General features: G+C 49.4%; 1 protein-coding gene across 1 annotated transcript; it reads left to right on the top strand.

The window, feature by feature from the left end:
- Positions 1 to 2482: 2482 nt before the first annotated feature.
- On the top strand, positions 2483 to 3827 carry LOC144157581 (uncharacterized). Its single transcript, XM_077688427.1, has one exon. The coding sequence runs from the start codon at positions 2528 to 2530 to the stop codon at positions 3776 to 3778; it is 1251 nt and encodes a 416-aa protein (XP_077544553.1). The 5' UTR covers positions 2483 to 2527; the 3' UTR covers positions 3779 to 3827.
- Positions 3828 to 18681: the final 14854 nt, after the last annotated feature.

The raw sequence follows: 18681 nt of genomic DNA, 5'->3' as shown, positions 1-18681 counted from the left end.
CAAGCAGGTATGAGCGACAGGTTTAGCCAGATAGAAACATCAGTAAGACAGATGAGCAGCAGAATGAGCCAAATGGATGCAACTCTGATGGATAAGAAATCTAAGCATAGCAAACCCTACGACAGACCAAGCTCAAAAGATACGCTCAGGACCGCCGACTACAGCTGCCATGGCGACGCAGACAACTAAATATCCGCAATACCGCATATGGCAGTGGAACTGCAGAGGCTTCAGAAAGAAGCGAAGCAACGTAGAATTATACTTAGGCACACACCAGACGCCTCCCAACATAATAGCCTTACAGGAAACAGGGGGCAAAGCCAAGCTTGCAAGCTACAGGGCCTTCATAGACCTCAATGCCACAAGCAACACGGCCTCGGTTACCACCTTGGTTGGAAGAAATTTACCGACGTTCCAGCACGACACCGAAGAAACCACCGTCGAGCACGTTCTCTTAGAAATCTTTGCCACATCCAAACGAGACGAAACCAGTCTGTTCATCCTAAACTTATACAGTAGCCCCAAGAAGCAGCACAGATTTGCGAACCTATTCCGCAAGACGATTGAAATAGCCAGGGGCCACCCATTGGTAATACTCGGAGATTTTAACGCGGCCCACCCTGCATGGGGGTACGCGAAGGAGCTGATTAAGGGCAGGAACTTGTGGGCAGATGCACAGAGAGAGGGTTTGTCGTTAATCACGGATCCAAGCCAACCTACGCGACAGGGGAACAGCGTCACCGGAGACACGACGCCGGATCTTGCATTCGTTAGAAACCTCGCCAAAGACAACAGCGCCGAATGGAGTAACCTGCGCCAGGACCTCGGTAGCGATCACGTCATTACGGCCATTCAAATAACAGCGGGTCCCACCAAACCCAGAGGTGTGGCATGCAAAATCACTGATTGGGAGAAATTCAGGCAATGCCCCCGAGTCGTACATAGCGCCATTGAGGACATTGCAGAATGGACGACTAAAATTAAGAAACGGGCAGAGGAAGCCACTACAACCATTCCAGGGGAAGAAGGGCTCCAACAGGCAGACTCCAGACTCCTACACATGTGGGAGGCCAAAGAGAGCCTTCAAAAACGGCTCGCGAGAAATAAACGCAACCGCCCGCTTAAAAGACGCATAGCGAAGCTCAACCTAGAAATACAAGAATATGCTGACAAGCTCGCGCTGCAAAACTGGCACGCGCTATGCGAGCGCACGGAGCTCCAAATGAGTACGGCCAAGGCGTGGAACTTATTAAGGCACGTCATAGACCCAACCAAAAGCAAAACCGAGCAATGCCGGGGTCTGGAGAAACTCCTCCATACGCACAATCGAGGAGACCTAAACGAGACCATCCGAGAGTTGCGGGCCAAATAAACGCCAGAACATCCCGTAGTCGAGCATGGAGATTACACAGGCACTCCGAATGCAAAACTGGACCAGCCCTTCACCATGGAGGAACTTAGGGCAGCCTTACAAGGCCTCAAACCAAACTCAGCCCCTGGTCCGGACGGCATTACCAACAAGATGCTGCGGAACCTCGCGGACGAAGAATGTGAACTCCTACTCGACTACTTTAACAAATGCTGGGACACGGCGACTCTACCCAAGCAATGGAAGAAGGCATCAGTGCGGCTGATACCCAAGCCGGGGAAACCTCTCAGTGTAGACAATCTCAGGCCGATTTCCCTCACGTCGTGCCTTGGTAAACTTCTAGAGCATATGGTCCTGAACAGAATAAACGACCACATGGAGGACAACCAGCTCTACCCGCACTCTATGGTGGGTTTCAGGGCCGGTTTGTCGACCCAGGATGTTATGCTACAGCTGCAACACCAAATAGTTAATACCGAAGACACGGCACCCACGGATGGCCGCGTAATAGTCGCACTAGACCTTACCAAAGATTTTGACAGACTCAAGCATGAGTCCATACTCCGAAGCCTCCAGAGCCTAGCGATAGGCAAAAAAACATATGACTACATCAGAGAATTTCTCATGTCCAGGACGGCGCAACTCAAGGTGGGGACACACGCATCACCGGAGACCCCCACGGGGAGCATAGGGACGCCTCAGGGCTCAGTACTCTCTCCCTTCCTGTTCAACGCCACTATGATTGAACTTGCCAACAGGCTGCAGGGTATTGACGAAGTAAACCACAGCATCTACGCAGACGACGTCACGCTGTGGACTGCGGGCGGCCGAGACGGCGACATACAAGACCGCCTCCAGGAGGCCATCGACGCTGTCGAGGCACACGCAAAAACCCTAGGCCTCTCGTGCTCCCCCGAAAAATCGGAACAGCTTACCTACCAGCCCACACGGAGGGGCAGAAAACCCAAGTGCGGGCCCCAGACGCACAGCATAACGCTAAAGGTGGGAGAAACTCTGATCCCCGAGGTGTCCGAAATACGAGTCCTCGGCCTGCACCTGCAAGCCAACGGGCACAATGGCAAGACCGTACAATACCTAGAAAGGACAGCCCACCAAATCACGCGACTAATTACGCGGATTGCCAGCAAGAACAGGGGCATGAAAGAAAAGACGCTGCTAAGGCTCGTCTACGCCTTCGTTATTAGCAGGGTTACATATGTAGCCTCGTTCCTACCCCTCAAGCAGGTAGAGAAGCAGAAAATCAACAGCCTCATCAAGAGAGCACACAAGCAAGCCCTCGGGATACCAATATGCACCCCAAACGAGAAATTCGACGCGTTGGGTGTACACAACACGCTCGAAGAACTCATCGAGGCGCAACGCACTTCGCACCTCGAACGCCTCACCAAGACGGCCACCGGCAGACACCTACTGGATAGCCTGCGCATACCATACGAGAAAACCTTCGGCGACAAGCTCTCCGTCCCCGCCGAACTACGGAAAGGCATCCGCGTTCCACTTCTTCCCAAGAATATGCACCCGCTATACAACGAGAAGCGGAGACAGCTGCGAGCCCAGGCGCTCAAGAAACAACTTCGGGAAGATCCGCACGTCGTTTATACAGACGCGGCCACTTACGAACAACGTGGAGCTATGGCTTCGGTCGTCACTGACCACTCGGGCAAAGTTCTAGCCGCCTGCTCCATCCGAACCAAACACCCGGAGGAGGGCGAAGAACTGGCCATTGCACTAGCCCTAGCAACGACCCAAGCGCGGAAAATCGTTAGCGACTCCCAGCCAGCGATCCGCAATTTCGCACGAGGAAGAATTTCCGGCGCGGCGCTAAGGGTTCTTTCCCGCCGCGAGACAAACCAAAATGCCACAACCACGTTGATATGGACGCCCGCACACGCGGCACTAGAAGGCAATGAATGGGCCAACGAGGCTGCTCGAGATCTTACCCACCGAGAGCCCCCGCAACCCGGCTCACAATCAATGGACAACGCCAAGGATCACCTCTGTGCTTACCGAGACGTGCTCGAACACTACAAAGGGGAAAGACGAACCTACCCGGCTGCCCACCCCTCGCTCACTAAGAAGCAAGAAGTCGCGTGGAGACGCCTCCAGACGAACACGTATCCTAATCCAGGCCTTTACAGGCACTTCTATCCGGATATACACGACGGCAAATGCAAACACTGCCCAGAAATTGCGAGCTTGACTCACATGTTATGGGAATGCCCCAGTGTCCAGAAGAAAGATTTTAGCAATACCAAAGGCACATTTATTATAAATAGTAAAGAGCAATGGGAGACCGTGCTACACAGCGAAAACCCTGACATCCAGCAGTGGGCCGTCCAAAGGGCCGAAGACGCCGCCAGGAGTCAAGATATCTTGGCCGTCGTCTAAGGCGCCACGGGCCTGAATAGGCCTCTTCTTTGGACTAAATAAAGTTATTTCCTCCTCCTCCTCTCCAAGTCAACGTGAGCTGACCAAATAGAGCAGCCTGGGCGGAAGCCGATTTGATGGGGACTAAGGATATTTTCTTTAGAGAGGAAGCGGAGTAAACGGCCATGTAAAATTCTCTCCACCAACTTGACCAAGTTGCTAGTCAGAGCGATTGAACGAATGTTGTCCGGGATAGTTCCTAGACTAGGGTTTTTTAGCAGAGTAACAATTTTCGCAATTTTCCAATCTGCGGGGATCCATGATTTTTCTAATGAAGTATTGACGATATTTAACAGATCCTCAGGTTACTCCTGAAAGAGGAGCTTTATACAGGCGGTAGAGATACCATCGGGCCCTGGAGAGGAGTCCGGAAGACGCATGATGACATCAGCCATCTCTTCCATCGTTACCGCGGAAAAGTCTGAACCTGGGTCTATTTCAAGTATAATAGAAGGAAGGGTTGCAGTAAACCTTTTTTGTAATTCCCTAGAGATGTGTTCGAGGTAATCTAAAATTTCCTCCGGCTTCTCTACAACTGAAACAACTGTACTTGGATTACCAGTACTTTTACGGTTGCGCAGCAATGCAAACAACGCACGCCGGTTTTTCTTTTCTGAAAGCGCGGAAAAGCGACTTTTATGGAATTCTTCCTTCGCCACAGATATAGTTCGGCAGAAAATGACGGAGTAATATTTGAAATTCACCCAGTTATCAGGGATTTGATTGTGAATAAATTTCTTCCATGCCGCCTTTTTACGACGATAATCCCTGGCGCAGTCCTGATTCCACCAAGGACTGACTCCGTCTTTTTTGGTTGAAGAAACAATAAATTGTGAGTTTTTTAGTGAGCTTTTTAGTGCTGTTGTTACCTCCAGAGCCCTCGTTTCCGCAGGGTCCTTAGGTAGAGAGGAGAGGGATGAGCGTAGCTTTTGTTACATTACCTGATAGTTTATTAAAGTGCGCACTACACGATTTGGTGCGCTCGGGGAGACTGCTACATTAAAAACAATGGGTACATAGTCGCTACTCAGGGGGCAGTCAATTGGTACTCCACGAAGAAATTAATCCACCCTTTGCAACGTTAAATCCAAAACTGAATGCGTTTGACCCCTAAAGAATGTCGGATTGCCCGAGTTAAAGCAGACCAAGTTATTTTCTGCGGTCCAATCCAATAACGGCAGCCGCTTATGTCTGTTTTGAAACCCCAACTAACATGATGGGAATTAAAGTCTCCTGCGACTATGAAGTTTTGCTGACAGGCCGACATGGCCAAATCAAGAGGATTGGTGGTAAGCACACCGGTAGGGAAATAAGCATTAAGTAACGAGAAGGGCACACACCCATGGAGGAAGATATCTATGGCCATGAGTTCACACTCTGACGAGAGGTACTCGAAGGACAACTTGGCTTTGCGGCAAAAGTTTAACGATATGAGAATCAATAATCCACCACCTCTTGTTGTCCTGTCTAGACGAAACACACTAAAATTTGGAAGCAGGAAGTGCTTGCCGTGGGATAGCCAGGATTCTTGTAGAATAATAACATCTGGGGAATGATTGTTGATAAGATATTTTAGATCCGCGTGGGCCGCTATTACTGATCGACAATTCCACTGAAGAATGCGTAGGGACATTAAGGGGAGTTGATGGCAGCCACAGCTGCCTCCAAAATGCTTTCTTTGAGTTTAACCTCGGATTGGCCCTCTTTGGCTTTTTTGGAACGCACTTCTGAAGGGGACGTGGACAGTTGTGAACTGGAAGGTGATCTCTTACTTTCAGGGTGTTTTGCCGACATTGCGGAGTTTTCAACTTCCATATCAAATTCATTATCTAGATCAAGAGCGGAGCAGGATGGCTGACCTTGAGGGCCCGCAGAGACAGGCGTCGAAGCCTGAACAGTTGATTTCGTAGCTGAAATCTGCCTGCCATCCTCGTTGGGAGCAGACTGCAGGAGTGCGGTGGCCGATGGATTACTCGACTCGGACATGACTGTCTGAGCTCTTGAAGTCTGGGGTACATGCTGTGTGGGAGTTTTGGATGCCGACTGCCAACACCCCGGCTGCTGGAAGGCAGACAAGGGCAACGACAGAACCTGCGCCATTTGCTGTGTATGTGCCGACAACAGATTTGATACCTGTTCAGTTACAGACAACACTAGTTGGCCGGAAATTTCTGGCAAGACTTCTTTCAAAGCAATACATATGGCTTTTGCTAGATATGGTTCATTCGATGGGGTTTGATGGGCCACCGCCCCGGCGTACCCATAGGTCCTGGAGTAAAAACGGAGACACCGACCAAAAGAAACTTAAAAACTTTAAAACAACAACAAGACGTTTCGGCTTCGTTACTGAAGCCTTGTTCACAATGAGGCGAATAAAAGTTCATGCACGCTTATGTTCTCTTGAGCACGTGGCGTAGGCAGCGCGTGTACGACGGGGGGAGGGTTCCTTCATTTCGATTAAGTGTATGACGTGTCGTCTGTATTTCCAGAGACTCGAGATAGAGCCGCGATCTGAAGTTCCTTTCTTGGCCGATGATTGTGGAATTATCCCAATCAATCCCATGGGCCGTTGCACCCACGTGCTCGGCAAGAGCATTCGACGCCACACGCTTGTTTTTTACATCGTTCTTGTGCTGTCGTAATCTTTGCTTGAAGTTACCCGATTCACCTATGTAAGCGAAATCGCAATCTGCGCATGAAATCTTGTATACTACGCCAGGAAACGATTCTCTTGGAAGCCTATCCTTACCGCCCACGAGTGCGTTCTGCAGCTTACACGCAGGCACGTGTGCCACCTCAACGTCATAACTACGCAGCACGCTGGACAAGGCTTCGCTTACACCAGGGATGTAGGGAATGGCAGCACGCTTTCTTGGTCGGGGATCAACCGGAAAGGCAGGATTGGATAGGCGGCGTTACACCCCATTCAAGAACGCCCGGGGATAGCCGCTTGCCGAGAGATCGTTTCGTACCCTGTCGAGGTCGGTGAAACGGTCTTCTGCTTTCGTACAAAGGCGGTTCGCACGGCTGAAGAGCGAGGCAGCAACAGACCTTTTGTGAGCGTCAGGGTGAACGGACCGAAAGTTTAGGTATCGGCCAGTGTGCGTATCCTTTCTGTACACATTAAACGAGAGCGTACTATCGCATCGGCTGACAAGCACGTCCAAAAATGGGAGTCTGTGGTCGACCTCAGTCTCTACTGGGAATTGGATGGCCTTTTCTTGACTGTTCAAATGCGCAGTGAACGAAGCCAAGGCGCTGCGTCGAACCACACAGAAACAGTCGTCCACGTAGCGCAGAAAAAGTCTTGGGCGTGGACTGAAGGAAGCGAGTGCGCGATTTTCCAGCCATTCCATCGTAAGATTGGCAGCAGTAACAGAGACAGAGGCACCCATAGCGGTACCGTGGACTTGCCTGTAGAAGACCTTGTTGAAGCAGAAGTATGTATTCGCAAGGCAAAAGCAGAGGAGCCTCTTGAGGTCTGGAACGTCAATCGGCGACCTGTCTGGCAAAGTCCGGTCGGATTCTAGCGCGGTAGTGCATGCTTCCGACTGACTCCAACATGTTTCCCGACCAGACGGGTTTCCGTCAAACCCTCGACTTCACCCATAGGTCCTCTCTTTCACTATTGCCATTGCTTCCTTACGAGAGCATCGACGTTTTTCTAGTACTTCGAGAACATTAATTTCTGATGCACGAGCCGGACAGTTTGAGTAGTCGGCTGGATGGGCAGATCCGCAAGGCAGCACGAGGATTCAACAGCAGTACACTGGTTAGCCAAGTGCTCGCCCCCACAGTTGCCACAGCGGGTTTGCATGACCCTGTATTGTGACCGAAACGCCAGCAGTTGCGGCATTGGCGAGGACGGGGAGATAAAGGATCAACCCTGTACACCAAAGGCCACACCTTGATTTCTGACGGGCATGCAGTGCCAGCAAAAGTAGCTATCACAGACTCAGTTGGAATGCGAGTGCTGTCAACTACGCGGGAGCATCGGTAAACTGCGACTACGCCAGCATCCTGGAATTGGTCTAGCAGTTCACTGGGAGAGATGTCCACATCAACACCGCGGACAATTCCTTTGGAGCATGCAAGGTGAGATGGCACAAAAGGGCTCACCGGGAGCGATCCAAAATGCGTGCACGTAAGAAGGTCGGCCAAGCAGTCCTTTTCTGAGGATTTGCAGATGATTCCACCCTTTCCATACGGTCTCACCTCCTTCACGTTCTTGTAGTGCTCGTTTACCGCTTGAAGGGCGTTTCCGTGCTCCACGTGCGTTCTAAGCAGAACGTGGAACCTAGCTAGTGGAACCTGTCGTTGCTGTTGCCGCGTTATTTCTCATATGCCGCCAGGAGGTGGCGCGGGTAACAGCAGGCGGCGGTATTTTGAAGCAGATGTAGAATATCAATTGCTATCGAAAAACCAAGCATCCATGAATTTTTAATAAAGAAACAGTGTAAATATTCCTTGTATACTCATTTCCTGTCTTATATTTGCGTAATGTCTTGTTCTCGCTCAACAAAGTTGACAAGTATGAACATATAAACTGGGTTTAGACGTTTACATTTGGCTGTGATTATATAAGACTATTGCGTACAATCCATTTTACTTTGGCCGGGTGGCTGAATCGAGTCACAGACAGACAGACAGACAGACAGACCAAAATTTCTGGGTTTAAGTAGCCCAAGAAAAACTATCGTCTTTGAAACCGTCCTAGCTAGCAACAGTTTCTGTCTGATCATCGCCTGCTACGATTCGCGAACATCCCCGACCCAAAGGAGGCTAACAGCCCAAGAGTAGTGAGGAGCGTGTGCTTTGTACATGCTGATTATTTAAGAAAGCAGAAGGGAAAAAATTCCTCAAGAAGGAACTTCCATGGCGTGAAAGATCTGGACACTGGAATCGTGGTCGCCGTTGACATCAGGAAGGCTTTCGATTCGGTTCCGCATGACACCGTGCTGACCAAGACCCGAGAGCTCCGCATACGCGGGAGGCTTTATAACTTCATCGCAGCCTTCTTGCAAGACCGCACCTATCAGGTCCACATAGGCCAGGCGCTATAGTGCTATTTATCACAACAACGTCGGAGTGCCTCAAGGCTCAGTTATTGCGCCTACCCTGTTCAACATTGTCATGCACGGCCTCCCGTGCAAGCTGGAAGCGGTAGCTGGGCTTGAATACGCCATTTATGCCGTCGACGTCACCGTGTGGACGCACTAGGGTTCCGTCAGCGCACAAGAGGACACGCTCCAACAGGCTCTGGACATCATACATGATCACATGTGCGATGTCGGCGTCACTATTGCACCATATAAGACCAAATTCGTGGTCATTCACGGGGGCAGGCGTACAGCGGGGAAACAGGCGGAGAAGGAGGCATACAGATTGCGCATTGGAAGATTTCAAGAAAACCGTCGATCAGAATTCTGGGCATGGACCTGGACGATAACTGTACCGCCACTACCTGGTTCCAATGGACATTAAAGACGTGCAAGCAAATTCTTCACGTTCTGAGACGTATTTCAAACCCTGCGAGAGGTGTCAAGGAAAGGGAGATGCGGCAGATTGTGCAAGCATTGCTAGTATCGCGTATTATCTACGGACTTCCTTACCACCCGCTCAAGCGCACCCAGAAGCTTGCACTCGAAAGGCTGCTCAACGAAGCACGACGCATTGTCACGGGGCTTCCCCGTTACACCCGCCTCGAAGCGCTGAAGAGCTGCAGCCTTATTAACGACTTGTCCGAGATTACAAACACGCACCGGCACACGCAAGAAGTCCGGCTTCGTTCGACAGAGGCTGGCCGTGACACCCTTCGCCGTCTGAACTATAACACTAGTGGCCTACCATTACTCCCGCGACGCACACCTCCGTGGGAGTACATTACCATTACAGATGGCAAGCCACTACCCGTCCACATGGGACCTCAACACGGCGGTCGAAGAGCAGCCCATGCGAAACGTCACGCCCGCGCCACACAGGCGGCATTTAGGCACGAGCGTGTCATCTACACGGACGTGGCCATGCCCACTACGGTAGACTCGCACATTGTGTACGCCACGGCCTGGTTCGACGAAACTACTGAACTTCAAGGTCACCGTCACCACGTCGGTGTCACTCCGGCCCACAGCACACAAGCTGAACTGCAAGCTATCTGTGGCTATCTCGACGCAGCTCTCCAGGAAGACCTAACAAGCTCCCCTGTACATCACCATGTGTACACAGACTCACAGGCAGCGTATCGAGCCTGTGCAAATGTGCAGTTCACCAGCCCCGTCACCGAAGTCATTCGCCGCAACGTTCTGAAACTCCGGGCATCGGGTTGGGTTCGCTGGGTTCGAGCACACTGCGGCATCCTCGGAAATGAGAAAGTGCACCGACTAGCACGCGCACGTTTACTCTCCGTGCTAGCTCGGAGCCCCTCCCCACTCGTGGCTACGGCGTCCTTGCCCGTCCCTCAAGAAGAAGCCGATCCCACGGCTGAACGGCAGCTTAGTCAAACGCGCCGGACAGCTTGCCTCGTAGCCATGGCCAACCTCCTCCAGATCCCTGCAGTTCCTTCCCGTGAGTTCTCCCGGCGGGAAACTGATCATCCGGCGGATTCAGACGGGAACACTGCTCACACCGTTTTTGCTCCCCCGTTTTCATCGCCGTGGGGCCGCTCCCAGTGTCCCGAGCACGTGCAGCACTTACCATACCAGGGCAGACCTACAACATCTAGTGTACGTGGGACTGCCCCCGCTACAGTATTCCCCGGTACCGTGCCCTCACCAACGTGCGACGGCCCTGGCCCACGTCTCTCCAGTCCTGGTCCTGTCCGCCACCAAAAGCTCCTGCTGGGTACGCTACTAGCTTGTGGTGCGCCCTGCTGCTTTTTCTGTTGGACCCCGCAGCACCAGTCGTTGGCGACCGGCTTTGTGGCGACGCGCAGGACAGTACGATGGCTATGACTCCAGGCGACCATAGTGTTGCGTCCAGGCCGCTGACGCAGTGAATGGCGGCATTATCCTTTCCCACTTTCCCCTTCCCTACCAATCCCATACCGACCCATCTATCCATAGCAGCGCTCAAGCGCAAGAAAATGGAATAAACGTGTCTTCAATCAATCAATCACACTGGAACAAAAATCCCGTTCAGCCGAATAACCGGCATGTACATCCCGGCCTTTTCGGAGGTACGGCTGCCGCCATGGGACTGTTAGCATCTAAAATGTATTGGTTGCCGCTTGCTCGCTTTTGACCACTTGTATGAGCCCCACTGCCCTCCTGTTTAATTCATGCTCAAGTGAACGACGATAAAGACGTACGGCCTCGTCGGTGCTAAGTGCTCTGCAGTAGCATATAGTGTCACAGAGATCCCCGGGAACCAGTTCATGCGTAGTTGAATTTTCAGTGTACAGACAATTGCACAAGTGTACAGACAATTCCTGAAGTTTGAAGACAGCGCGAGTACCAGATCGAACATAAGGATAGTTCGAACATAGTATAGTTCGAACATAAGCATAAGGATAAGGATAAATATAGTATAGTTCGAACGTAAGGACAATTTGGCGTGTTGGTTCATTTAGAACTTGTTGGTGGGCGAGTTGGTGCATCTTCAACGTAAAGTTCGTTGCAGAAATTTTTGTGCCACTCCATGACTCCGCTGTTTTTCATCCAAAATATTACGACAATCACGTAAAGCCCAGAACTTAAAAAGGCCAGGTCTCGAGTAGCGCGGTTGAAACCGCACCAGTCGATAATTACAGACACGACCAAACATGGGCTCGGAATACCTTCAACGTGGGATATAGGTGCAATGTACTTCATACCCGCCCAATTTCAGCAAAGCATGCTCACAGCAATGTTCATGATTTTTTTTTTTCATTTTAACTGGCATTTCTCGCCTAACATTGCGTTCATAAGCCTCTTACAAACCACTTGGGTATGACACCAATGCTGCTAAAAAGGACATAGTTGGCCCTTTGTAGCTGCAAAACAACAAAAATAGTGCAACATGTTTTTGATGTAAGTGATGGAGAGCAACCTTAGCTTTAATTTGTCAAGTTTGAAAAAAATCGAAGATGGCCTCTTTGTTTAATTGCCTTTCAAAATACTATACCAAAATGCGTTACCTTGATTCAGTACAGGGCTTTTTTCATAGTGAAACGTCTTAACCACATAAACTAAAATGGCACGAATATTGAATAAGGGCAGAAGAATAGCACAAAAAAATTGCAACTACCTAGCTTGTTTAGCCTTTCTGAGAAAAAAAAAGCCCACATTTGGAAAATGTTCAAAATTTTTCCCAATTTGGGAATATTTATTGAAAGGAATTCGTTCTGCAAGCCAAAGAAAAATACGTTAAATAATTTGAGAGTATGCAATGTCTTTAGATAAAAATAACTATGGCGATAGCTGCAGTAGTTTTTGTTTTACAGCGGTAAAAGTTTACAATTTTCCGCCAGCCGCTTAACGCGCTGTAACCTGAGCCAACTTGGGAATTTTTTTAGAAAGGGATTTTTTTTCCACAAAAGGACTTCACATATGTTTTCCCCTGTGCACAAGGAACTATATACAAAATTTTCGTCCTAACTAAAGATGTCGACTGGACACGGCTGTCCAATCTATCGTGAAAACAACCTACGAAGCATCAGAGAATCACGTACTGCATGGTTGGGGTTCTGCCCCCATCAGCCTGGGTAGATATTACAGAGAGCTGCCCCTCAATAACTGCCCCTCCAAACGTCCTCGATTGGGAAAAGTAGTAGGACGAAAGCGGGAGTGCAAACTCCAGCCGCTGGCGACATGGTTGCGTGGCTGTAACGGGGGGCCTATTATTAGGGGTGAGCAGCTGTAGTCGTCTCGTGTGGGCACGGTTCTAAAACACTGGGACACTCGTTTTCCAACAAGTCGCGCTAGAAAGTAATGCGTACTAAAAGAATACGTCGGGTCGCTCGTTTTCCGACGCTTTGCTCTGAACGCTTCGTGATGCGAGACTTTTACCTCTGCCACGGCCGCCCGATGGAAACAAGGCTTGTTAGCCATCGAGCGGCCGTGCCTCTACCTGAACGCGGCACGGTCTACGACTTGGTAGCGCAGGAGCATTGGGACGAGGGAGAAGAACATTATCCACATTGACTAGTGATTAGCTACGCATTGTATATAATAAATATACATAGCTGAAACGAAATCGTCAGCTATCCCTCATTGCCCTTTAGCAGCGTTTTAAATGCTCGATCGTCATTACACATACACAAAAATGGGGCTAGGACGCTGCTTTGAAGCACTCCGAAAGTTACAAGCCACAAGTTCAAGCCACAAGCAAATCTTTAATCCAGAGAACAATCTGGGGAGGCCCTATTGGCGGTGAGATGTTTGAGTGGCGCCCCCTGGCTCTGACGTCGGCTTAGGGACTCGCGCCTCTGTCGTCTGCTACACTGCGCTTGTGAGGGGCAGCAGTGCCTGTGCTCAGAATCGCCCGCTTTGATGCTTTAGTGCATTAAAAAGCGTATTTTTAGTAATTCAGTAATTTTTGCAAGCTTCTGACACATCTGAATAATTTCAAGCTGTATCCCGCCACAAGTTTGCAACACACGAGGAGAGAAAGAACAACTTTCTTCAGAGCATCGGTCAAAAGCTCCCGTTCAACCCGTCCTTTCTAGCTTATTCGCGAGGTTCAGCGCACAGATAAGTATTCAGAATGTGTTGGCTTCCCTACAGTATTTTTGAGATGCTCTTATGACGACTCAACAGTCTAGTGCTACGTACACGCGCATCGCACAGCAGGAAATAAAGCGGCTGTCTTCTATTTTTTCGTTGTTGTTGACTTGTATCAGATAAATGTTTTTTTAGGGGCGAAGCTCCTAAAGCCATGGGTCTGTCCATACCTTGTGTCTCGTGGTATGTGACCGCCGCATGCTTTCGGAGATGTCGCAAAGTGGGCCGCGTTGCACGCGGAAGAACCGGCTGCAACCGGCAGCGCAAACTCGGCACCGGGAGCGCGAGCTTGTCTGTGTTCGCCAACGGAGGCGCGAGCGCACGTGCACTGCGAGGGGGAGATCACGCAAGAGATCACGCCACGAACGCAGGCAGTCGTTCGAGATCGAACGAGACGCAAGGACCTTTGCTCGTTTCCTCTCGTCTTGTTCGGGCACAAGTTCGCCCTAAATAAAAGTTCTTTCTTTACCGTTGTGTCCCATCCTACGTGACAAATTGTGGTGGAGGTGCGGGGTAGTCCTCGATGGCGCGGGGTCTTTCACCAGGTCTGGGCCTGGGAGCATTGACTCCGAAAATAAAAGTTGATTTGTACAATGTACGCACACAGTGTTACGTCTTTCTTAATGATGTAATGGGCGAACTTTCACGGGAGAGTTACGGTTACCGATGATCTCCCCCTCTCGAGCTTCGCCCCACTTATCATCATTCATTCCGTGGATATGGCGTGATTTTTTTTTCTGTGCCCAACACATTAATTCTAATATTAAGCAACCGTCACAAACGTCTTATTAGTAGGTTTGGGGATGCTTGGGAGGCTCACAAAGATCGTGGGGATACTTTCTTGAGGCTGTATGCATGGCATACATTCCCTTAACAAATTGGCTTCCGTTATGGCTACTTGCAAGAAAGTGCATATCCGCAGATGCGTTGTTTATTAGATGCAACGCATCTCATGCTCGCCCATCTGTCCTTCCTGCGTCTGTCCGGCATTGTCTGCACAGCTGCGCCTCTCCTCCTCTACTCTCTCCGATAGCGAACGCTCTCCCAAACAGCTGCGGGTTGGCGCAGCGCGCTCTCCGTTGCTAGGCGCCGCTGGGCGGCGCTGCGCGCGCTGCGCATGTGCAGTACTCTCTCTCTACACGCTCTCCTCTCCTTCGGGCGCTGTGAATATAAAGTGGCATGCCGCGCTCCGACGGTCTCAGTCGACGGGCGTCCGCATTACGCTTGCACTCTCTCGCAGTACTCGAGCCCCTAACTGTGCACTTTACGGACCACAAGGCACTCATTCTCGTCTGTAATAAAGACCGTACCTGAGCATACGTGTACTGCATGTGCATCGCATGGTGAAAATGGAAAATTACGCCCACCTCACCTCCCCTTCGCGTGAGAATCCCTGCTATAAGCGTAATCAATACGATGGAAAACGCCAATCCATAAGATGCGTTGCATCACACCAGGGTTCCCGCGAGGGGAGGTGGGCGTAATTTTCCCATGCAAATACAATGAGAAGGTTTTTGCTACGCCACCGCGATCGCGCCCCAGGGAACCTTTTCCGGAGTACTCGAAGACGACTTGTATGCTCCGAATTTCTCGTAACCATTGTTATGATAACGAACTTACTCTGAATCGGAACAATTATGACATGGTTACGTGGTTTAAGGCTTGACATACTCGCTAACGAACACAATAAATAGTATACGTGCATATATTCCAAGAATCGAAACCGATCAATATTTCCAAGGAGCTCTCTTCAACTCGTTTCAACTCTCCCAGGCGTAAAGAACAAACCCGGGATGGCGATGTGTGAATTGAAAAAAAAATTACTCTTACTTATTTGTGCTGGAATGAGGACCCGTACTCACGGAGACCCGTATTCACTGGTTAGAACCAGCACGCGCCGATACACAGTGGGTTATCCGGAACTCAACCTACAGTTCTCGCATCCACATAGTGCATGGCGGCATACTTTCACGCCATAACAACGTAAAGTAATGTGATACAATACTTTCGAGCGTTCGGCAAGGTTGAAATACGATTACCGGGAATCGTAATGCCTTCTACCAAAGCCGATAGCCCTGAAGGCCTGGTATTTGTTTTGGTCTTGCAATTTCGCTGTTGTCGGTTATTAGCAGCTGGCTGTTCCCTTTGTTCGAAAGATTGCTTAATACAGAAGCTGACCCCTAGCTCCGACTCTTCCCGCTCCACAGAGGAACGGCTTCGCAAGGAATGGGGCGACGCAATGCTTCTTCCGTTTCTTCCAAAAATGCACTTTAACTCACGCCTTGAACTAGTGTATGCGATTTTATGTCTATTATTATGATAAAAAGTTACGCACAAGCCAAAGCTGGTGCGGACAAGCATCAGTCGTCAACCGAGTGCACAGAAACAGCAGGGAGAGAGAGCCAGAATGAAGCAGACGACAAATGCGAGAATCCCTAAGCCGACGTCACGGAGGCGCGCCTCGCAGCGCCGCCCGTGGTCGCGCTCACCGCCAATAGGTATGTTATTTTGTGTGTGCGAGAACAGAGCGAAGGCTATTGACAAGTACAAAGTACACTTTGTGAATGCCCGAGGATAGTTCGAGTATTTGATGTATAGCACATAACCGTCTGCGAAACCCGTGTTAGGATGACGATATAAAGCCTTCGCGCTCAAGGCTTTGCGATCTTACATGCAATGCGCGTTAAATAATAGGGTCTGTAGTTCGTTTTCGTTTAGATTTATTCTTTAGGAACGAAACATCAGAACAGTGATTTGTTCGAAACAATGCGTGAATACTTCGCTACCCATTCGGCATAGGTTGTTGGAAACTCGTGTAGCGTTTTGTCAGAGCCCGAGTTCTTCCTTATGCCGACCTTTAGCAACAGGTTTAGTATGCCTCGTTTAGTTACAGCTACTCGTTCGAGGTGGTTTCCGTCGTGCGGTTCATTCTCTGGTAGTTTATGGTCATCCACGGTGAAAACTAATTGATGCCATGTGTGTAAGGACTGAGATGTTACGGGTCGATTGTTTAGATGACTTTCGAATACATTTTTTAGAAATGAAGGTGAACATTTTGACAGACTTTTGTCTGGTTGGGAAGTTACTGAACTGAAATTTAATTATGCTCCAACCAATACATAGACAAAACCCGACGTTTCGAAGTCAGCTCGGCTTCTTCAGTGGTGACTGAGGCCACGCTGCAGCTGCGTCTTATAGTCTTTCACTTTCGCTGGCCTAATTTTTTTAGGAATAACGTAATCGCAGATCGGTACTAGAATTTTTAATAAAATTGTACACAGCATTATTGAAATGGTTTATTACGAATCTGTTATTGATAGCTACGGAAAGATATTCTTACACGGGTTAAGTTATCATGACACCCCATGTAACTCACGGGTCGTGCTTATTTGTCATTTTTGTTTTCACTGGCACGTAGTTGGGAATGCAGTTGGGTAGAATACCTTTAAATGCTTGCCACAGTGTTTTTGTGTCGGTGGAGGGCCGATTTGTAACAGTTAGGAATGACTGAAGCTCGCAGGAAAGCAGCCGCGTAGCCAGGATTTTTTTTCGGGGGAGTGGGAGGAGGGCTAAGGTTGCATACCCAATATGGCATTCGCGGTACAGCCTTGCAATTAATACAGTCATATTTATCCCATAGAAAGCAAGTTGTTAAACTGACTAGCGCCTGGTTTGCAGTTAAACCAATTCTCGCTGGTGTACCCAAAGGCTGCATACTGGGACCTCTCCTTTTTAATCTATACATTAAGGATATTGTAAACATCTACCGGGAAGCGAGATTTATTATTTATGCAGATGATGCTAGCATCTTCTTTCAAGGAAAAAATATCTCGAAAATTGCCACGAAGTCAAAGACGATGCAGTTGCCTTCAAGGAAAACAAGTTTACTGGAGCGAACTTGTGCTCCCCTAACAACTCAAAGAATACAAAGGCGGCGAAGCAGCAGTCAACAAAGTGACGTGTGCAGGAGAACTCCGGTGATTCGAATGCCGCGGCGTCTGCTATGCAGGCTTTTATATTTCGGCTCGAGTGCTTCTGGAACCGTCTATTTACATCCAGAACATTGTAGAAAGAAGATTATTCTGGGCTAGTGACGTTAGGGTGAAACAGTCTGCATATCTGAACGAGATAGCCCGTGCGGCATAAAAATAAAGAATGGCGGACGCGCTTCGCTTAGGACACAGATAACAGAGCCGAGCGTGGCCGGGCAGTAAACAAACAATAAATAAACAAACCCATACATTGTTCGCGGCATTACCCCCCTCTAAGAGTGCGTCGACCCGATGCTAAAATAAAAGACAGTCCGAAAAAACAACAAAAAAAGTCCGTCATCTTGCATAGTTGATTTAACGTGCCGACGCAACGCAGGCGATGAGACGCGCCGTAGTGGAGGGCTCCGCATTAATTTTGACCACCTGGGAATCTTTAACGTGCTCAGAATTCTCGTAAACGCGGGCATTTTTGCTTTTCGCCTCCATCATGAAAAGCGGCCACCGCGGCCGGGAATCGAACCCGCAACCTCGGGCTCAGCAGCGCGACGCCTTAGCCACTGAGCCACCGCTTTTTTTTTCTTTTTTTTATTGCGTGGTTTGGGTCAATATATATATGCAAATCATCGACAAAATTACACCACGGGAAAAAACACTAGCACATACATTGCTAGTGTGTAAGGTTTAAAAAGGCGGTAGTCTCGCCACACTCTCCAGCACAGTCAGCCACTCGGGTGGACTAGGCTCGGCTTTCAGCACCTCTACTATGTAGCGGACATTTTCACAAAAGTATTCCCTCCCTGGCCTCGCATCGACATCATTGTACCGACGGGCCATGCGAGCCTTCCATATACTGTGTAGGGCCAGTAACATTATGAAGTCGTATCGAACATCCCCTTCATTTTCTATGGCTAAAAACCTAATTCCATGACTATCCACAGGAAAATCTTTGTTTATTTCTAGGGACCATAGGTACGCTGTAACACGACCCATAGGAAGACCCCGTCCAAACAATCTATGAACACGTGTTCGATGGTCTCTGGTTTTTTGCATGGGAAGCAATCAGGGCCCCAAGGCACAAATAAACCTTTCTCAATCATCCAGGTTTTTACAGGTAGTACACCGACATGCAATTTAAAGAAAAACGATTTAACATAGCCAGGAGCTGGAATTCTTT

This window comes from Haemaphysalis longicornis, unplaced genomic scaffold (assembly GCF_048455015.1).
Source record: "Haemaphysalis longicornis isolate Haplotype H1 unplaced genomic scaffold, Haemaphysalis longicornis Haplotype H1 scaffold_10, whole genome shotgun sequence".
Taxonomy (NCBI): Eukaryota; Metazoa; Arthropoda; class Arachnida; order Ixodida; family Ixodidae; genus Haemaphysalis; species Haemaphysalis longicornis.
This window is presented reverse-complemented; position numbering and strand designations above follow the sequence as displayed.

Coding starts and splice junctions, on each gene's coding strand:
- LOC144157581 (XM_077688427.1), top strand. CDS start 2,528: ATGAAAGAAAAGACGCTGCTAAGGCTCGTCTACGCCTTCGTTATTAGC.